The sequence below is a fragment of the Leptonychotes weddellii genome, chromosome 5 (assembly GCF_054177405.1).
Source record: "Leptonychotes weddellii isolate Sample4059 chromosome 5, ASM5417740v2, whole genome shotgun sequence".
Lineage (NCBI taxonomy): Eukaryota > Metazoa > Chordata > Mammalia > Carnivora > Phocidae > Leptonychotes > Leptonychotes weddellii.
The window spans coordinates 53704205-53723508 of NC_138373.1; the positions used below are offsets into that span (position 1 = coordinate 53704205).

The 19304-nt window shown below is 36.7% G+C and overlaps 1 protein-coding gene and 1 long non-coding RNA gene across 14 annotated transcripts in view; both read left to right on the forward strand.

The window, feature by feature from the left end:
• The window catches only part of MLLT10 (MLLT10 histone lysine methyltransferase DOT1L cofactor), a 210337-nt gene that overhangs the window by 170528 nt on the left and 20505 nt on the right, over positions 1 to 19304 (forward strand). For 7 of the 13 annotated variants that reach the window (XM_081820715.1, XM_081820713.1, XM_081820716.1 and 4 more), the window contains 2 exons: positions 11949 to 12005; positions 12371 to 12549. In XM_081820715.1, the coding sequence (XP_081676841.1) occupies positions 11949 to 12005; positions 12371 to 12549 (236 nt within the window). The remainder of the gene's footprint in view (positions 1 to 11948; positions 12006 to 12370; positions 12550 to 19304) is intronic. The other 6 variants (XM_081820717.1, XM_081820719.1, XM_081820721.1 and 3 more) reach the window with 1 other exon arrangement.
• LOC145721663 (uncharacterized) lies at positions 650 to 8934 on the forward strand. The gene is made up of 2 exons (XR_014145496.1): positions 650 to 3943; positions 4167 to 8934. It is a non-coding gene; the product is annotated as an uncharacterized LOC145721663 (long non-coding RNA).

The following is a 19304-nucleotide window of genomic DNA, read 5'->3' on the forward strand; positions in this document are numbered from 1 at the left end:
CTTCCCCTCCTGATGCGGGCCTCAATCCCAGGACCCTGGGATCATGACCTGAGCCAAAGGCAGATGCTCAACAACTGAGCCACCTAGGCGCCCCTACAGTCCTATTTCCTGTAGCATCTCCTGGATTCAATTATCAAATGATATTTAGGTAGCTTACCTACCAACTTGGAAATATATCTGTGATACATTTTCCCTGACACCAAACCCAGAACAACAAATTATATAATGCCTAAAATAATATATACATCGTTCAAAGGATTATCAATTTCTTACATTCTGTTTTCATGGTGCTCAGATTCTATTGGAAGAGTCAGAAATATAAATGAATAATTGCAGAATAAAATGTTAGACAAATTATCATGGTGGTTATGTTAAAATAATAGGTTTGAGAGTAGTTTTTTCCTTCATTTTTTGATTGTGGTCATTACTTACATGTTTTTATTTAAATCATAGAAAACCTTTAATGACGAATGGCAAATTGTTTTAATAGCTGCCACACCTAATAAGATTATATTCTTCATTTTAATTGGCAGTTTTTTCCTACTAAACCTTCCTTTTAATTTCCTTAAGAAACGGGGGAAAAAAATCATTGTGTAATGAACTTGATGATGTTTGTCATGAGGCTTATGATTGATATTTTAGGTAAGTCTCATTTCTTCTCCTTCATTAACCTGACCACCTATATTTCTATACTTCATCTGAGCTAAGTGTTTCTAGAGAAAAAAATTCACACCATGTACACATTCGTGTCATTATAGATTTGTGATACTAGCCTTGACTGACATTTTAATTGCTTGGCAATGTTAATATACATCTCTAAGTTCTCTTACTTTTCGCTGTGAGTGTTTATTTTTTTAAACTTTTACTGCCTGTGAAAATTTCATCTTTTCATCACCCAATTCTGCAAACCTGCTTGGTTTGTATCCGTCCTCTTTTCTTTCTCTCCAGTCCTGCTTGCAATCCAGGGCTAGTCTTGTGGATCTCACCATTCTGTGCCCTCTCAGAGACCTTGTCATTTTAGTTGCCTTATCCCCTCACCATCACTTTTCTTTGCTCATCTACATCTAAACATGCTCTAGTGTCTCTCCTCTTGAAAAAGCACAAAAGAACCCAAACCTTCCTTTAATCCCACATTCCTATTCATGTACCTACCCCTCGAACTGTTCTGCCTCCACTCATTTAAGATTTTCTCTTTGTTTTGGGTGATATGTCTAGATGTGACGTTTATTCTTCTTAGGACCTCTTTGCTTCCTGATTGAGAGAATTCATGTCCTTCATCAATTCTGGACACAACTGAAGCCATTATATTTTAAAATATTGATTCTTCCTCTTCTTTCTGTTCTTAAGTGATTTTTTTAGACATATTTGGACTTTCATTCTGTCCTTCATGTCCCTTAATCTTTCTTTTTATAATTTCCATTTCTTAATATCTCTGTCTGTATCTGGGTAATTTCTTTTGATCTTTTTGTGTTCACTCATCATTTCTTTAGCTCCATATTAATTTATCATTTTCCCTGCCTAATGAGTAAAGATTTTTAGTGAACGTGTTTTTCAATTTTTTTTTTTTTTTTAAGATTTTATTTATTTATTTGACAGAGACACAGTGAGAGAGGGAACACAAGCAGGGGGAGTGGGAGAGTGAGAAGCAGGCTTCCCACTGAGCAGGGAGCCCGATGTGGTGCTCAATCCCAGGACCTTGGGATCAGGCCTTTCTAAAAGAAGTTTTCTTTTCCCCTTTATAATTAGTATGTGTATTGTGGAATTAACTGTGAGACTATATAAATATCCCATTCCTCATGAGACTTTCAGTTTCTATCATTATGGACTTACAGATTTGTGTGGGTTATGATCTATTTATTGTGATGCTTGGGTTGTTCACAGGTTAGCTAGTAGGAGCCCCTTTAAGCTGGCACACTGTGTCCTTTTGACATATCCCCATTATTCTTTGAACACTTCCTGTTTTTCTGGCATTGCAAGTATATTAGTTTTCTATTGCTGCCATAACAAATTAACACAAAATTAGCAACTTAAAAGCACTCAAATTTATTAGCACACGGTCAGAAGTCTGGTTGGGTTAACTGGTTTCTCTGCTTAAAGTCTCACAAGGCTAAAACCAAGGTGTTGGCTCCCTGGGCTCTTAGGAGACTCTGGGATTAATTCACTTCCAAGCTCTTTTAGGTTGTTGGCAGAACTCAGGTTGTTCCTTGCAGTTGCAGGACTGAGGTCATCATTTCCTTTCTGGCTGACAGCTGAGGGCCTCCCTTAGCTCCTTGAGGCTTCTATCCCATCCTTTCACATGTCCCTACGCCATAGAGGTAGCAAAGGTGAGTTGAATCCTTTGAACACTTAAGAGTCTCTCTGACTTCCCCTTCTGTTGGATCTCCCTTGTTTTCTCATCTGTTACATCTCTCACTGACTCTTGCCCTTCGTCTTCTGTTTTTATGGGTTCATGTGATTACACTGGGCCTACCTACATAATCCAAGATATTCCACCTATTTTAAGGTCAGCTAATCAGTACCTTAATTCAGTCTGCCAAGTTTTTCACAGTAGTACCTTGATTAGTGTTTGAATAATCAGGGGAAGGGAACCTTGGGTTTGGAGGGTGGACATCACTAGAATTCTGTCTACCACAGCAGGATATGCTAGGTTCCTCTTTTTTATATAGACTGTTGTTTCTTTCTTACACTTTTGATTCCTCTGCTTAGGTTCTTAATCATTTAAAACATTGATCTCATAATCTTTATTTGCTCTATTTTCTAAGGTTCTGGGAAATAATGTTTGTGTCTGCTAATTTGTGATGAAGGGGATCGTTTTCTTCTGTGTTTTCCAATTTTGGATTGTGAACTCATTTTATAGCCTGGGTTAAGGATATATCCCTTCTTGGGATTTATCAGACCAGGCTCATATGTAAATTCAAACTCAAAACCTATTTGAAGGCAAGGCTGTGGCTTATAAATTCTCTTTTTTTTTTTTTTTAAAGATTTTATTTATTTATTTCACAGAGAGATAGCGACAGCAGGAACACAAGCAGGGAGAGTGGGAGAAGGAGAAGCAGGCTTCTTGCCGAGCAGGGAGCTGGATGTGGGGCTTGATCCCAAGACCCTGGGTTCATGACCTGAGCGGAAGGCAGATGCTTAACGACTGAGCCACCCAGGCGCCCAAAGATGTATTTTATTTTTTTTTAGAGGGGGGGAGGGGCAGAGGGAGAAGGAGAGAGAATCTTCAAGCAGACTCCCCGCTGAGTTCAGATCCTGAGGCGGGGCTTGATCCCAGGACCATGAGATCATGACCTGAGCTGAAATCGAGAGTCAGCCACTTAACCTACTGTGTGGCTTATAAATTCTAAGGACAGGCTTTTCATCCCCTATCCAGAGCTCAAATCTAATTGGACAGACTTCCTTGTCCTTTCCCTATGTTGTGTTTTTTATGTTCTGTGTTTTGTAGGGTTTTGGTGGGGGGTGCAGGGCCAAGGGCTGGTCTGTCTTTTCCCAAAAATGTAGCTCTTGGAAAGTCTATATAAACAAGGTCTTACCAATTTTAATTTTTCATCTATTGGAGGCTCAAGGTGTCCTCTCTTTTCCTTGTGGACATTAGAGCCAAAGCTCCTAGGTTACTGACATAGGTTGGTTCCTCTAGGGCAACCCGTTTTTTGTTTTTGTTTTTGTTTTTTTAAAAGATTTTATTTATTTATTTGACAGAGACACAGCAAGAGAGGGAACACAAGTAGGGGAAGTGGGAAAGGGAGAAGCAGGCTTCCTGCCCAGCAGAGAGCCTGATGTGGGGGCTCGATCCAGGACCCTGGGATCATGACCTGAGCCAAAGGCAGATGCTTAATGACTGAGCCACCCAGGCGCCCCGAGGGCAACCTGTTAAAGCCTTTTCCTGTATATTCCGAAGGATTTCCCTTACTGTTCTCTTATGGGCTCAACTATTCATTTTTAGGTCATTTTATTTTTTTTATTTATTTATTTTTAAAGATTTATTTATTTATTTGAGAGAGCGAGAATGAGAGAGAGAGAGTACATGAGAGGGGGGAGGGTTAGAGGGAGAAGCAGGCTCCCCGCTGAGCAGGGAGCCCGACGCGGGACTCGATCCAGGGACTCCAGGATCATGACCTGAGCCGAAGGCAGTCGCTTAACCAACTGAGCCACCCAGGCGCCCCTAGGTCATTTTAATTAGGGAGGTTTTTAGGTTGCCTGGTTGGCCTCATTGCCAGAAAAAGAAATTCTCCCATTGATTTATTTTTCAAACCACTTTATACTGGCTCTGCAACCACTGCTGTACTCAGGTCAGAAATAGTTTTCACATTGCCAGATCTAGTGGATATTTTTCAGTCGTTATCCTAGATGATGTCTTAGCATATTTGTTTTTGTTGAGGGCTTTCAGCTACTGGAAACTCCTTTCCTTTCCCTGTCCCTTCCTTTCAAGTACCGTCCTGTCTTGTCCTTTCCTGTCCTCCTTCTTACCTCTTCTCTTCTAACATTATACTTGGTTGTCCTGTTGTTTTGACCATTTCTTACTAATTTTCTTTTGGTTTCTCCTTTATCCTAATTTAGTGTTGAAATTGCTTGGGGCTCAGTCCCCGAGCCTCTCTTTTCTCACTCCAAAATTCTCACCAAATTTAAATACTTAAAATCTTTTGTCCAAACTATTGCAGTAGCTACTTAAATAATCTCCCTGATTCCACTCTACCATTGTCTTTCAGGGCATTGTTTACATTGTATCCAAAATGATCTTTTAAAAATACAGTTCTGATCATGCCACTGTCTTGGTTAAAACACTTTAATGGCATTCCATTAGGATGAAATTCAGAAGTCCTTTATTACCTACCAGGTTCTCCATGAGCTGGCTCTTGGGCTGACTTCTGGCTTCATCTTAAGCATTTTATTTCTTTGCTTATTATACTACATTGGCTATATCATTTAGGGTTCATTGTACGTAAGCCACAGAAGTAGATTCTGTCAAATTTAAGCAAAAAAGGAATTTATTGGATATGTTCAGTTATTTTAGAGAATTAAAGGAAAAATCCCATCCCAGACCTCTGAGAGGAGAGAAATAGGGTAGATTCAAGGGCTAGGTAAACAAGAATTAATAGAATCCTAATATTACTACCTTTAGACTAACAGGTTCTGACCATTTTCTGCCCTTGTGTGTATGCCTTCAAGATTTAAATCCCCAGGAGAGACCATTTCAGCTTGGGTCACATGTTTATCCCTGGGCTGAGTGTATGTAATGGAGGAGAGGGGTATTTCCCTGATAGAAAATGGGATGTTATTTGGACACAAAATGGGAAAGAATTCTGGGCCGTTTTACAGAAATGGGTCTCTCTTCCTTTTAGTTTATGTGTTACTTCTTCACAGAGGCCTATTCTGCTAATCTTAATTAAGCTACTCCTTATATTCAGCACATTCTGCTTTTTCATCATAGCATAGTATTTGTCTGATTATTTAATGTCTGGATCCTTCACTTTAAGAACCACTTTAAGAACCATAAATGCAAGGATGATACCTATTTTCTTTTTTGTAGTATCTTCATCTAATATTTTGTCTGGGTATATTAGGCATAAATATTTGTAGAATATTGTAAACCAGAGTCAGCTATGCAATATTCAATTGATTATGTCAAAATAACATTAAAAAACATTTTTGAAGATTTTATAATGAAATAGGAAAACATGTTAAGTATAAAAGGATTAAAAATTTTTAATATACAGGCAGCTGTATAAAGCTAAACAAAACCATAAACTATATACCAAGAAGTTTGAGGATACATAAAAATGTCAACAGTGTTTGTGGGTGATTTTTTCCCCTTCTTTTCCATCTATTTAAGATTTTTAATAATTAGCATGTATTATTTTTATAGGTAGAGTCAAAAGAAATAATACAGAATTGTTCATATCTATGTAAAAATAGAGCAGCCTAAGAAATGGTTTTAATGCTTGCCTAAAGAGATTTAGAAACACCTATATTCCATCAAGATGGCCAAGAGTCTTAGGAGAGAAAGCTCTTAACTTTTTCTAAATTTTATTTACCCTCTCAGAATAATGAATGTGTTAATCATATAGAGATATATTGGACAATCTAGAAAGGGAAGGCCAAAATAATCCTGTTATTTATTAGTACCAAAGGAGAAGGAAATTAAGGCAACATTAACAATGGAATCTTTCTGTTGTTGTATATATTATTCTATTTACTTCTTTTAACATTAATAGATATTTCTCCTTTATATTTTATAATATAGTTACTATTTATCAAATGCTTAATATGTGGTAGACAGTATGTTTCCAAATCCAGTGGGCATTTTCATTCTGTGTCTTAACTAGGCTTTCAGCATCATTTGATGCAGTTGATATGCCCTGTCTTTAGATTCTTTTCTCTGCTTCATTGACACTGCACTGGTTTTCTTCTTACCTCACTGATCTCAATTTTCTTTGCAGGTTCTTCTTCCACACTAACCATCCTTGAAATGTTGGGGGTCTTCAGGACTTAGTCCTAGACCAACGTTTTTCTCTTTTACAAGCAAAAATGCACTCTTTCTGTTCCAGTTTTCACCACCTCAGTAAATGGCACTTCTAATCACTACCCAATTCATTCATAATATTTTCTTTATCTACCAAATGTAGCTTATCATCAAGTTGGGTTCATCTGACTTCTAGATGCACTTCAGATCCGTCTTTCTCCAAGCTTGTCCATAACACTACAGCCTTAGTCTTGAGGGACATAATCTTTCACCTAGATTGTGGAATGGCCTTCTAAATGACCTTCGTGTTTCCATTCTTCCTCTTTTCAATTCATTTACGACATAGCAGTTAGAGGGATGACCTTCTAAAAAACTGTCATGCTGTATTTGCCTTTGGTGTCTTCCCATTGATCTTAGTATAAATTTTAAACACCTCTCCATGGCTTGAAGGGTCCTATGAGATCTGTTCCTTCCCTTCTCCAGTTGGTTCTACCACTCTCTCCACTATGCTTTACCCATATTACCTATTTTTCTTTACTATTTTCATTGTTTTTTGAACAAGCTTTTCTACTTTACTCTTTTCACTTAACACCTTCCTGTCTAAACTTTAGGTCTTGGCTTAAGTATCAATTTTTTTTTTTTCCCCAAACAGATATTTTCTGCTTCCTGATTTGTCACTTATGGTACTCTTTGTCTTTGATCATAGCATTTGTCACAATTTATAGTTATGTTTGTTTTAAATGTTTGCCTCCCTAATTAACTTGTAAATTCTTGGAGAGCAGAGATGTTGTCTGTCTTGTTCCCCACTTTTATTCCTTGCTCCTAGCATATTGCCTATCTTCTAGTAAACACACAGTAAATATTGGATGGATGGATGAATCCATACATCATTGCTACCCTCTGTATCATTCTATATCTTTATTTCTACCCTCTGTCCTGAACAGATGAATTTCAGGTATTTTCTTAGAGTTTATGCATTGCAGGATTCAGTTCTATTTAATTCAATGAATGGCACCTTGATTTGGATTAAGGTAACATATAACTTGTGGAAGATGGAAATAGAGTGAGTTAAATAGAAAGCAGGTACAGAACAATCTAAGGAGGATTATTTACCTTTTAAATAAAGATCTAGAGATCTTACTAAACTATTTTTTCATGCTGCACCAATCATACCCTGAAGTATGAGGAAATTTAGGAGAGTCAATGATTGTCATCTTCAAAAAAGATTTAGATATTTATACTGCCCTGCCTTGATAGGAAAAGAAACTTTTATTTGTTCTATTTATAGTAATAACCTGAGTTCCAGACACAGTTTCAGAGTATGATCACCACATTGCACATTTAGCTGTGTAGTTTCCTGTTTACGCTCAAATGCAATATAAAAACATTTCATTTTAGACATCGGGGGTCCTCATTCACCACAGTTTTTGCTTTTCATTGTTACACGTATATATATTATTACATGTGGCAATGGTATTTTCAGTTTTGAAAGAGTATTAGTGACATTAGAGGACCTGATAATCGTTAATACTATACATTCCTGACTTAAAGATAAAATTTTAATTAGAGCAGTAACTCTGAAGTAGCAGTGGCTGCCATTATGGAAATTTACTGTGTATTAGGCACTGGTAGAGCCTTTACATGGATGTTCTCAAATAAAAGCCTTTAAGGTAGCTATTACTTGCTTTTATAGAGAAGAACAATATGGAGGCTCAGAAAGCTTAAGTAATTTGATTAACATCACATAGTTGGGAGAGCCAGGATTTTTGTCTCAGTCAAAAACTTGTGCTGATTCCATCCAACCCCAAGCATGCTGTTTCCAGGTAACTTTTAGTTTTAAGAGTTGGAGATTCCATGTATGCTCTCCACCATCAAAAAATTAGATTATTAGATTATTCTACCTTTTAAGGTACTTTGCTGCAAAAGCTGGGTTCAAGGGTTGCTCTCTGGAACTCCTCCACCCCAGTCTCTTCCTCTGAACTTCAGTTGTCCTTCATGTCACATGTCCTTACCAGTATTTCCCTCCTGTATCATAGTAGCTTATGAATACTTATTAGCTCTGCTGTGAGACTTTGAAGGCAGAATTCCCTTCTTCGTTATCTTCAGTGCCTTTTTTTTTTAATAAGAACCTCAATAAATATTTCTTGAATGAAATATGAGGTAATGAACTTTTTAAAAAATTTATTTTTCTCAGGTATATGTCCATTATTTGGAATATAAGGTTTATAAATACTTGCTTCATTTACATGCTGTCTCTTCTGTCCTTCTCAGCCAAACTTCTTAAATGAGTTCATCTTGCCAAGATTCATTCTCATTTAGTGACTTCCCTTTTGTGGCCTGACCTTAAATGACCAGTGGAATTATTTGACCTGATCTTTTGAAATTCTCTAAGTGTTAGTTTCTGAGATACTCTTAAGTTTTCTTATTTTGTTCTTTGTGGTCTTTGTCTTTTAAGTGGTAACATTCTGTAGGATTCTGTCTTTGATCCTCTTGATCATGCTGAAAACTTTCCCTAGGTGATCTTATTTTACCATTTCTTGGCTTTGACTAGCTTCTGCGTCAGGAGTTGTAAATCACATATTTACAGGGGCCAGATAGGTAACATAAATGAGAGAAGAGGTGAAGAATAAGGAAAGACAGGACTCTGGGGGATTAAAGAATCTGTGTCGTGGCCAAAGCTCCAGCATATTGTTGGTATTTCAGAATATAGTATCCAGTATTGACAGAGCTTCTGTTTTTCAGGACAAATTAGAATTCACTTATTTGTTTATTTGAGAGAGACAGCTAGTGACAGAGATAGTGAGAAAGAGCACACATAGGGAGGAGAGGGAGAAGCAGGCTCCCGCTGAGCAGGAAGCCCAACGTGGGGCTCAATCCCAGGACCCTGGAATTATGACCTGAGCCGAAGGCAGACGCTTAACTGACTGAGCCACCCAGGCGCCCCTAGAATTCACTTTTAAATGTGAAGTTTTGGGGCACCTGGGTGGCTCAGTCGGTTAACTGTCCGACTCTTGATCTCAGGGTCGTGAGATCGAGCCCCACATTGGGCTCCCCACTCAGCGCGCTCAGCAGGGAGTCTGCTTGAGATTCTCTCTCTCTCTCTCTCTCTCTCTGCTCCCCCAGCTCTTGCACACGTGAGCTCTCTCTCTCAAAGAAATAAATCTTTAAAAAATATTTCTAAATTTTTTAAAAATGTGAAGTTTCAGTGTTTCGAAATATGAACTAATTTAAGATTTTAAACACAGGGCAGGCCAACAGAAAGCCTTTTTGAGTTTTCATGTTTATGTACACTAACTTTACTATTCTTCTGACTCCTGGATTTATAGCTCCACACCTGAGTTTTCTGCTGAGCTTCAGGCTGATCCTGTTCTGTTCTAGACTATATAGGAGTTCTGTGTTCCACAGGCATCTCAAAGGCCATGATGATTAACCTGAACTTCAGACTTGTGTTAGGAAGTGGTTTCAGTAGCTGTGATTATGAATCCTGATTCCACCATCTACTAGGTCACTAAGCAAATTAGTTCTTTAAACTTCTGTTTGCTCTTGTGTGAAATGGGAGTAATGTTTACCTCATTGGCCTATTACGCTAGCACATGTATTTACAGGGGCCAGTATAGTAACTATAGTACATATAGTAACCAAATACTAGATGCTCCCAGGTGCTACTCCTGCTTCGGTGGGTGGTATCACCACCCCCACTTACTGGTACTTAAGAGTCATCCTTGACTCTTCTTTCTTATTTATTCTTCAGGTTCTATTAGTTACCAGTCCTATGAACTTTGCTTTTAGAATATCCCTTGACTACTATTACTTTAGTTTAATCTCTATTTTTGCTCATCAGTAATATTGTAGCAACCCTTCAACAGCTTTCTCAGTCTCTAATAAAGCCCCTCCCCAATTTAGTCTCAGCCTTGTCTTGCTTAAACATCAGTCTGATCACACCAAGCTTCTGTTTACAATCCTTCAGTGTTTTCCTGTTGTCTCTAAATTTTTAATGTTTTGGCTTTCAATGTTCTTGATCTGATTCCTGCTTATTTTTTAGCCTCCTTTCTTGTGTAAGCTACAGATGGTACTTACGTGTTGTTACATTTCTTCCTCAAACCCTTCACCTCAGTTCTACAGCTCCTTTAGAAATTAGCTTTAAAGGCATCCATCTCTTCCAGTAAGTTTTTTTGACCCTCATCCTCTCACCCCAGGTCTGGGTTAGGTACCCCTTTTTATGTGCTCGGAGCCCCTAAGGATGTCTCTATCATAGCACTCTTCATAGTCTTTTGTAATAGTCTCTTTTTTCCACTAAGCTTCTTGAAGGCAGAGACCACATATCTTGAATGGCTTTGTATCTCCAAGGCTTAGAATAATGTCTGGCAAACAGTGAGTTCTCAGATGTTTGCGAAATGGATGCATTTGTTGAATGAATAAATTATCTTTTTTTCTGGAGAAATTGTAGATATAAAAAGGATCTTAGGACCCTCAATTATAGTTATAAGGCCTTTAAAAATGTCCCAATTCCTTTATTTCCTTGTTTGAAGATTATGGGTGATTTTATTTATTATGAATCAATAACATTTATGTTGTTTAGAACAAAGTAAATTGTACTATTAATGTAAATAATTGTTGCCTTCAAGGGATGGTTTCTCAAAATTTTTTGATTTTTTTTTTTATTGAAACCCACTTAGGTTCATTTTTTTCTTGCTTTCCTCTTGTTACAGTGTTGAGTCCTTAGGATCTTATTGTCTCCCACCCTCTGAGGAGCCTTGGTTTATATCAAGATTTCTCAGCCTCCACACTATTGACACTGTGAGCCAGATAATTCTTAGTTGTGAGGAGCTGTCATGTGCGTTTTAAGATGTTTAACATCATCCCAGGTTTCTACTGCTGTATGTCAGTAGTGCCCCCTAGTTTTGATGACTAAAAATGTCTTCAGACAATTGTCACATGTCTCTGTGGAGCAGGATCATCCCTGATTGAGAACCCTGCTGGTCTATACATCTTCCCATCTCTCACTTTTATCCTCAAAGAGCTTCTCCTCTGTGGAGCATATGAGTGTGATCTCCCATCTTTACAAAAAACAACCAACCAACCCACATACTTTTTTTTTTTTTTTGGTTACTCCTCTTTCCTCTTAACTTTTATTCATCATCTCTGTCCTTCCTCTTCCCATCCACTTTTCAGTGTGAATTATTTCACTCTTTTCTCCCTTTCTTTCTGGCTTGTAACTCCATGGTGCCTCTGAAAATACTTTCAAGCCTTCCATTCTCTTTTCCTGAGTTCCTGGTAGTGAATGTTACCACCACCTAGTGGTCCACGTTGTCATCATCTCTTAATCCTCTGTCCTCCTCCATCCCTACCCTACTCACCCCATTCAGTCATAAAGTCTGTTCATTTTACCTTTGGAATATCTCTAGAATCCACTTACTGGTCTTTGAATCTCAAGTGTAGTGTATTGTAACCTGGGTGACCTTTCTGAAACCGTCTCTTCCCATTTCAGACCTTCTTAATCATCAGTTCTGGGGCTGTAGTATCTGCATTTTGAAAAGCTTACCAGGTGATTTTTACACAACTCTAATTGCTTCATTCTCCCATTTAAGAAATATTTCTTTGCCTTTAGGAATTCCTAAAACTCTTACTGTTATTTTTACAAGGCACTTCTTGATGTGATCCTAGTCTATTGGCAAAGCCATTTTTGTTACAAAAAATGACCTAGGTTCTTTTAAACAAGTGTTTTGTGATGAGTCAGTGTTTAGTCATTTAGTTATTGATACATTATTTATGACTGCCAATAAAATTTATCATTGAGGGGAGAGATCAGGAGGATTGTGGGTCTTCTAACTTAATGATTAATATTTATGTGTCTATGACAAATTTGGTGGCTAAGTTATAAAATATTTAAATAATTTTGTTTTCTTGCAGGTATTTATAACAGCAATGATGTAGCAGTATCATTTCCAAATGTAGTATCTGGCTCAGGATCTAGTACTCCTGTCTCCAGTTCTCATTTACCTCAGCAGTCTTCTGGGCATTTGCAACAAGTGGGAGCTCTCTCCCCATCAGCGGCATCATCTGCAGCCCCTGCTGTTGCTACAACTCAGGTAAATTATTACAATGCTATAAAGTAACTTATAGGTGGATTTGTCATTTTGAAAGTGAGTTTGATTGGAGAAGAAATCAAATAGGGCTTCCTATGGGAATTTATAAAATATCTCCATTTGTTGTGACATATTAGTGGAAATAATAGACATTTTTACATGATATTCATGAGAGAGGATAAAGGAATACATTGTCATTAACTGATCTTTTTCAGTTTCTGAGTTTCTAATTTTGTCCTAATGTTGTAAACTAGTAATTTGGTGCGAACTTTTATTCTTTTTAAAAAGTAAGACTTAGTGGGGTGACTGGTTGGCTCAGTCGGTAGAGCATGTGACTCTTGGTCTCAGGGTTGTGGGTTTGAGCCTCAAGTTGGGTATAGAAATCACTTAAAAATAAAATCTTTAAAAGTAAAAAAAAAATAAGAAGTAGGACTTAGAAAGTATGATCCAATTTTGGACTTTTGTGGTTTAAAACATTCCTTTTATAATTTTAAAAATCACAGAAATAATATATTATTATCTCCTGTCTAAATTTTCAAAAACTGGTATTAGAGAATGATGGGATAAAGAGTGATTGACAAGTACTGTATTGTTTTCCTCCTAGTGGGAGAGAAAGAATGTACATAAATATTGTAAATAAGTGACTGTGTTGGTGATTGTGCATTTATCCCTTCCCTTTACTTTAGATCTATAAAGTTACTAGTCTTCAGGAATCCTTTCAAAGCAAGAGTCAAATCAGAAAAATTGTAATCTTGCATTATACAAATAGGACAGTAAGTAGGCAAAGCTGCAAACACACACACATACATACACACACTTTGCCAAAGGTAATAATTTAAAATTCCTTAAGTATATATTTTTTATTTGTTTAGAATTCTTTATAATTTTACTTCAGTTTTATCCAAAGCTCTATTAATAAGCCTCTTAATGTTTGGAGAAATTTAAGATTTCATTCATTTATTTATTTGAGAGAGAGAGAGAGCATGCAAGCAGGGGGAGGGAGAGAGACAGGCAAACTCCACACTGAGCACGGAGCCTGTCGCGGGGCTCGATCTCACTACCCATGAGATCATGACCTGCGCCAAAATCCAGAGTCAGACGCGTAGCCACTCAGGTGCCCCAGGAGAAATTTATAACAAAAACAAATGTCTAATTACAAACAATTAGTTAAGTAGGTTGTTTGTAAGTTGCTGTAAATTTATGCTTTATGCTATATGTTCATAATTTTTGTTGTACAGGCCTTTAGAATATACACACACTTTTTAGTATTTTTTGTAAGCTGTACATCAGAGTGCAGCATTAGTTATTTTTAAAGTATGTAATGGTGCAGGGCAAGCAGTCACCATTATAATTAGGTCAGGTATTGGAATAAACAGACAGTTCGGCATGGAAAACCAATGGCATGATTAGTGGTATCACGTTTGAAAATGAAAGTTAACTATGTGGTGAACCTCTCAGCCTGAATAAGGGGAGTTTGACTAATTTAGGAGAGTTTTTTGTAGCTCATTTCACTAGCCTTGGTGAGGTAGCCAGCATACCAGGGGTGTGGGGTTAGAGAGGGTGAAAGGATAAATGAGAGAATGGTTCTTATAAATAGTTTCATCTCTTTTAATTAAATGTAGCCATATGCTGTTGATAGCTTTCTATCCTTGGACAAAGTCTCACATGAACATTTTCAGTGTGCATTTTTCTTTTCTTTCTTTATAAAAGTCTGTTTTAATTACTCTCTGGTTAATTCCAGGCTGAATTAAGCAAAAATCTCATTTCTTCTCATTCATGATGTTTGTGGTTTTGGGGGTTGGCATTAGGGAGGTAGATGGGGGAAGTGGTGGTAAAGAGAAATTTATAGCTAGAGGGAAAATTCCACTTAACATATGACTCAACTGAAGAACAAAGAAATCATAGTTGCAAGTAATCCAGGATTCAGTCCAATTAAAATCCTTACTGTTTATCCTCTTTCCATGTTTCAGTAAGATGGGTCTCTTATAAATATGATCATCTAGTTAGACTCAAATGCTGCATGCTGAGACAACTGCATCTATGATTCTGTCTAGCAGTAAATGCTTTCTGCCTTCAAGCTGAAGCTTATTTAGCCTGGCTTATCTGGTGCTGCTGTAGCAACCATCAGTCTCCAGGCAACTGAGGCACATTGACCTCTCAGTTGAACTGAGTGCAGAACTACTTCAATTTAGCTGCCTGAGACAATAGTATTGGTATTGAATGTGCAAAATGTGAATTTTCTAGGCAACGTGCGAGGGAAATGATACAAAAATATTTAGAATAAATTGAATGTTTAGATAGGATTCTTAAAATTGTGATGTACTTGGTAATTGAATCTTCTCTTCAAAATGACAAGTTTATTTCTGTTTAACTTTCATATAGGCTCTGTTTATTTTCAAATTGCACAAGTCATTGTGCTTAGATAATCAAATGGTAGTCTCTTATTTAGGGTTTCTTTATAGGTAGTTGATTAGTAGTGCTATAAGTGGGTTAATTAAAATTAGCAATATTTAAAATGTAATTATAGACATCTTGTTACAGTTATTAAGAAAACCATCACACCAGCAAGCAAATATTTAAAAAATATAAATCAGAGAATGGAAATGTTAAATTTGAATAATGTTTTGTCTCCCTCACTGTCCCCCAAAAAACTTACTGAAAGTAGTAGTTTTTTGTGACTGGCTTGGTGCCAGCAGGATGAAAATCCAGAGGTCATTCTTGATCTTTCTGGCCTTGGTTTTTTAAGTAAGATAGACAGGCCTCTTGTTGGACTTATTTGCTGTCTTAAGAATTGTTCCCTGGAAAGTGGTCAGGGAGGTAAGATCAGGAAGAGCTTAATAGAAATTAAAAACTGAGAACAGAATTGTGCTTTTAATGGGGGGGAAAAGGAGACACTTGTAAAATTGTAGGGAAAAAATTGATGCTTAGCAGCTCTAATTAGAAAAAACCTTGAAAAAATGTTTGATAACTTAGTTTTATGTTCTTCAGTGTTAAACCCTTTTATTTGATATATTTTTTTAGAATAATTATTCTTTCACAGATAACAGCAATATAGTTAATAGTTTCTTAACATTATTAGAAGACAGAACTACTGTCCATGTGATTTTTTTTTTTTTAATGATGTGCTCTGCCCTTGTGTCATGAGTAGAGGTATAAATTAGTTTCTGTAGGTGTATCATTAATTTTTCATTTTGCCTTTCCAATTCCACTCTGTCTCCTAGTTCTGCATTCATTCTGTTTGTCTTTTGGGAAAATTCAGGTGCTTTTGTTTGAAGGATGATTCCCTTAATAGAAGAATTTAAAACTGAAAGTAATGATAAATGGTTGTATTACATTATTTTCTGCATTCTGGGTTTTGCTTTTGGGCACCATCTTCATGTAGATAATCTGGTTCCTTGTTTACTCTGTTACTATTATAAAAAATAAATTTAAAAGTAATTTATTATTTTTTTTAAAAAAGATTTTATTTATTTATTTATTTGATAGAGCGAGAGAGCACAAGCAGGGGGAACAATAGAGGGAGAGGGAGAAGCAGGCTCCCCGCCAAGCAGGGAGCCCGTTGCAGGGCTCCATCCCAGGACCCTGGGATCATGACCTGAGCCGAAGGCAGACATTTAACCATCTGAGCCACCCAGCGCCCCTAAAAGTAATTTAAATGAAGGAACTTTCAAGGTTTATTTATGTGATAATTAGTAATTGCAGGTGTTTAAGTATTTTTAATGTATAGTTAATTTGATGACTAATGTTTTGCACATTTCTGTGAGACTTTTACTTCAGTTTTGACTACTTCATTTTCCAATATGATAACTTTCGTGTGTGTGTGTGTGTGTGTGTGTGTGTGTGTAGGGAGACTTTTACTTCAGTCAGCTTTGACTACTTCATTTTCCAATATGATAACTTTCGTGTGTGTGTGTGTGTGTGTGTGTGTGTGTAGGGCGTTGTCTTAGATGTAGTAGTCCTCAATTTCCTTTCAGATGATGTCTGTACTTCCATTCTATTTGAGAAAATGGTTCAGTTTCCCAGGCAGATAGACCTGACTTCAGAGGATCTCTGACTTGATTGGTCAGAATGAGAAGTTTCATCTTTTATGTTTTAAATAATTTCATAATGACTTGTAATTTTAAGGATGTTAACATTCTGAGCAAAATAAGTTTGTATGAGTGCTTTGTTTGTAATGTCACTTACTATTGGGCGATCAAGAGGTTAAGTAACTATGTAACATCACATGTCTAGTAAGTAAGTGGTGGAACTAAGTTTCGAAACAAGGCAGTCTGACTCTGGAGTCTGGTCTCTGGTTTACTAATCATTACCATAAAAATGAATTTCCCAGTGATGTGCCTGTGTGTCAAGAGGTATCTCTTTGAAAAACACTGTTAGGAATTTTACTGTGTCCATTTGTGTGACACAATGCCAAATAGCAGAAATTTGAGTCAGAAATCTTGTTTTCCAGGAGCATTGCTACTCACTAGTGTGACTGAGCAGATCTTTTCAATTTGTGGGTGTCAACTTATTGTGTGTGTAAAATCGAGTACTTTAAATAGCTGTCCTACCTGCTATGAGGACCGGTATGTTACAAAGTTCAAATAAGTACTTTGTAGACCATAAAGTACTTTGGATTTAATGGTTATTATACTGATGTTAAAATTATTATAGGACTCTTAGTTTCAGCTGTTACAGAAACAGCCTGTTTACCAGTGAGATAAATTGTACAGAAGCACTTCCCTTACTAAAAATAGTATTAAAAATTTTTCTGTTAAAATATATAATTCCATGTTAACATAGATAGATGAAATTTAGCCATTTTAGGTTCATCTGTTGACTGAGGTCTTTACAGTTCTTAAATTATTTCAATAGCTGCTTTGGTCCTAGGGGACTTAATTTTTTCCACAAAAGATGGGTGATATATTGATTAGGTATTAACCAGTTAGGAAACCTGCTTAGAATTGGTTGGTTATTCTATACAGTTCTGTTGTCCAATCATGAGTGTTCAGTGATGGTTTAACCACAATTTAATCCCTCCCACTACTTTATAGAAACTCAATTGTGGTGCATTTCAGCATTAGCCTAAACAATGGTTTTGAATACGTTAAGCTCCTAACAATTAGGGAGCAGTTTGGGGCATTGAATAATGTGGAATGATGCAATTGAACCTGACAGCTTTAACAGTCAGCCTACTCATGGGACCTGAAAGTTGTTCACACTTGGTTTCATCTCTCATCACACGCTGAGTATTAAAGCCTTACTGGTGGGAGCTGACACAGAAATGGGGTCTGTTATCAGAATATGTTTCATAGTGCAAAGTCTGAATTGAGTTGAAGAATATATGAAACTTTCCATTGTTCTCTAATTTTTCCTGGAAACTTTTCTAGTCAAATTGTGTTTGCAAATTGAAAAAATATATAAATTATCATTAAAATATTTGAATCCCTACATTATATTTGCAGTATTGCTGTGTTATTATAGAATACATAGATTAAAATATCATTGCATAATGAGACATACTATCTAGTTTTTCTCAAGGAAATAGGTTTTAATCTTTGAAATATAGCTGTATTAATATCAAAATATAATCGATAAATGATATTCTCTAATGACGTTGATGGAAAATATGGAAGTCATAATAGTGTATGAAAGAATTTTTAAAATAAGCTAAAATTTGAATGCTTACCATGTGGCAAGGTCTCTTTATAAGCCCTATATACTAGCTCAGTTAATTCTCGCAGTATTCTTATGAGGTAGATGCTATTATTAGTTCCATTTTTACCCATGGGAACTGAAGACAGGGGGTTAGCACCTTGCCCAAGGTGAGAGAGCTTGATTTATGGCAGATACAGTGATGATGAAAAGTTTTTTCTTCTAAGAATATGTATGAAACTGAAAATTTTAAAAGTAATATTCAGTTTAGTGAGTCTGACAAGATTTTGGAAGAATGTATTTTTTTTTTTTAAAGATTTTATTTATTTGACAGAAAGAGACACAGCGAGAGAGGGAACACAAGCAGGGGGAGTGGGAGAGGGAGAAGCAGGCTTCCCGCCGAGCAGGGAGCCCGATGCGGGGCTCGATCCCAGGACCCTGGGATCATGACCTGAGCCGAAGGCAGACGCTTAACGACTGAGCCACCCAGGCGCCCCTGGAAGAATGTATTTTTAAATCATATGCAGGGTTGGAACGCTTGAAGAAGCAGCTCCACTGTGTTTTAGAGCTTGTTTGACTTCAGTGTTTATTGACAGGTTAATTGTGCATTTAAGAAATGTATGAAGGTTCATATCCACCTCTAGATGATATATTGCTGTGATACTTTACGAAGGTGAAATTTTTATAGGTTATGTTCTCTCAAACTTAATTTTTGTTGTTTATTCTGTATTATTCTGCCTTTACCAACATTAGGGAGAAAAACAAACCCTAAATGAAAACATCCACTTTTAAGTCTGATATTCAAATAACTGAGTGGGCATTAGCCTGACTTTTTTCCTACACAACTAACTCTTTTAGAAGGGGCCAAGTGCCTAGGAATTTGGTAGAGTTACTTTACAACTAGAGTTCTTTTAAAAACTTCTCTATGGTCATAAGCAGACATTTGGAATATAGGAGTGAACTGTTATCAACAGGGGAAATTTCAAGCTGAAATGTCATTTTAATCTTGTTAATATTTTTATATGGTCTGTGAATCTACTTAGGAAACACTAAATTTCCTTGATTTGCTTGAATTTGAATACTGCCATGGTAGAGACCTGCATATCTTTCTAGATGTTTTAGCA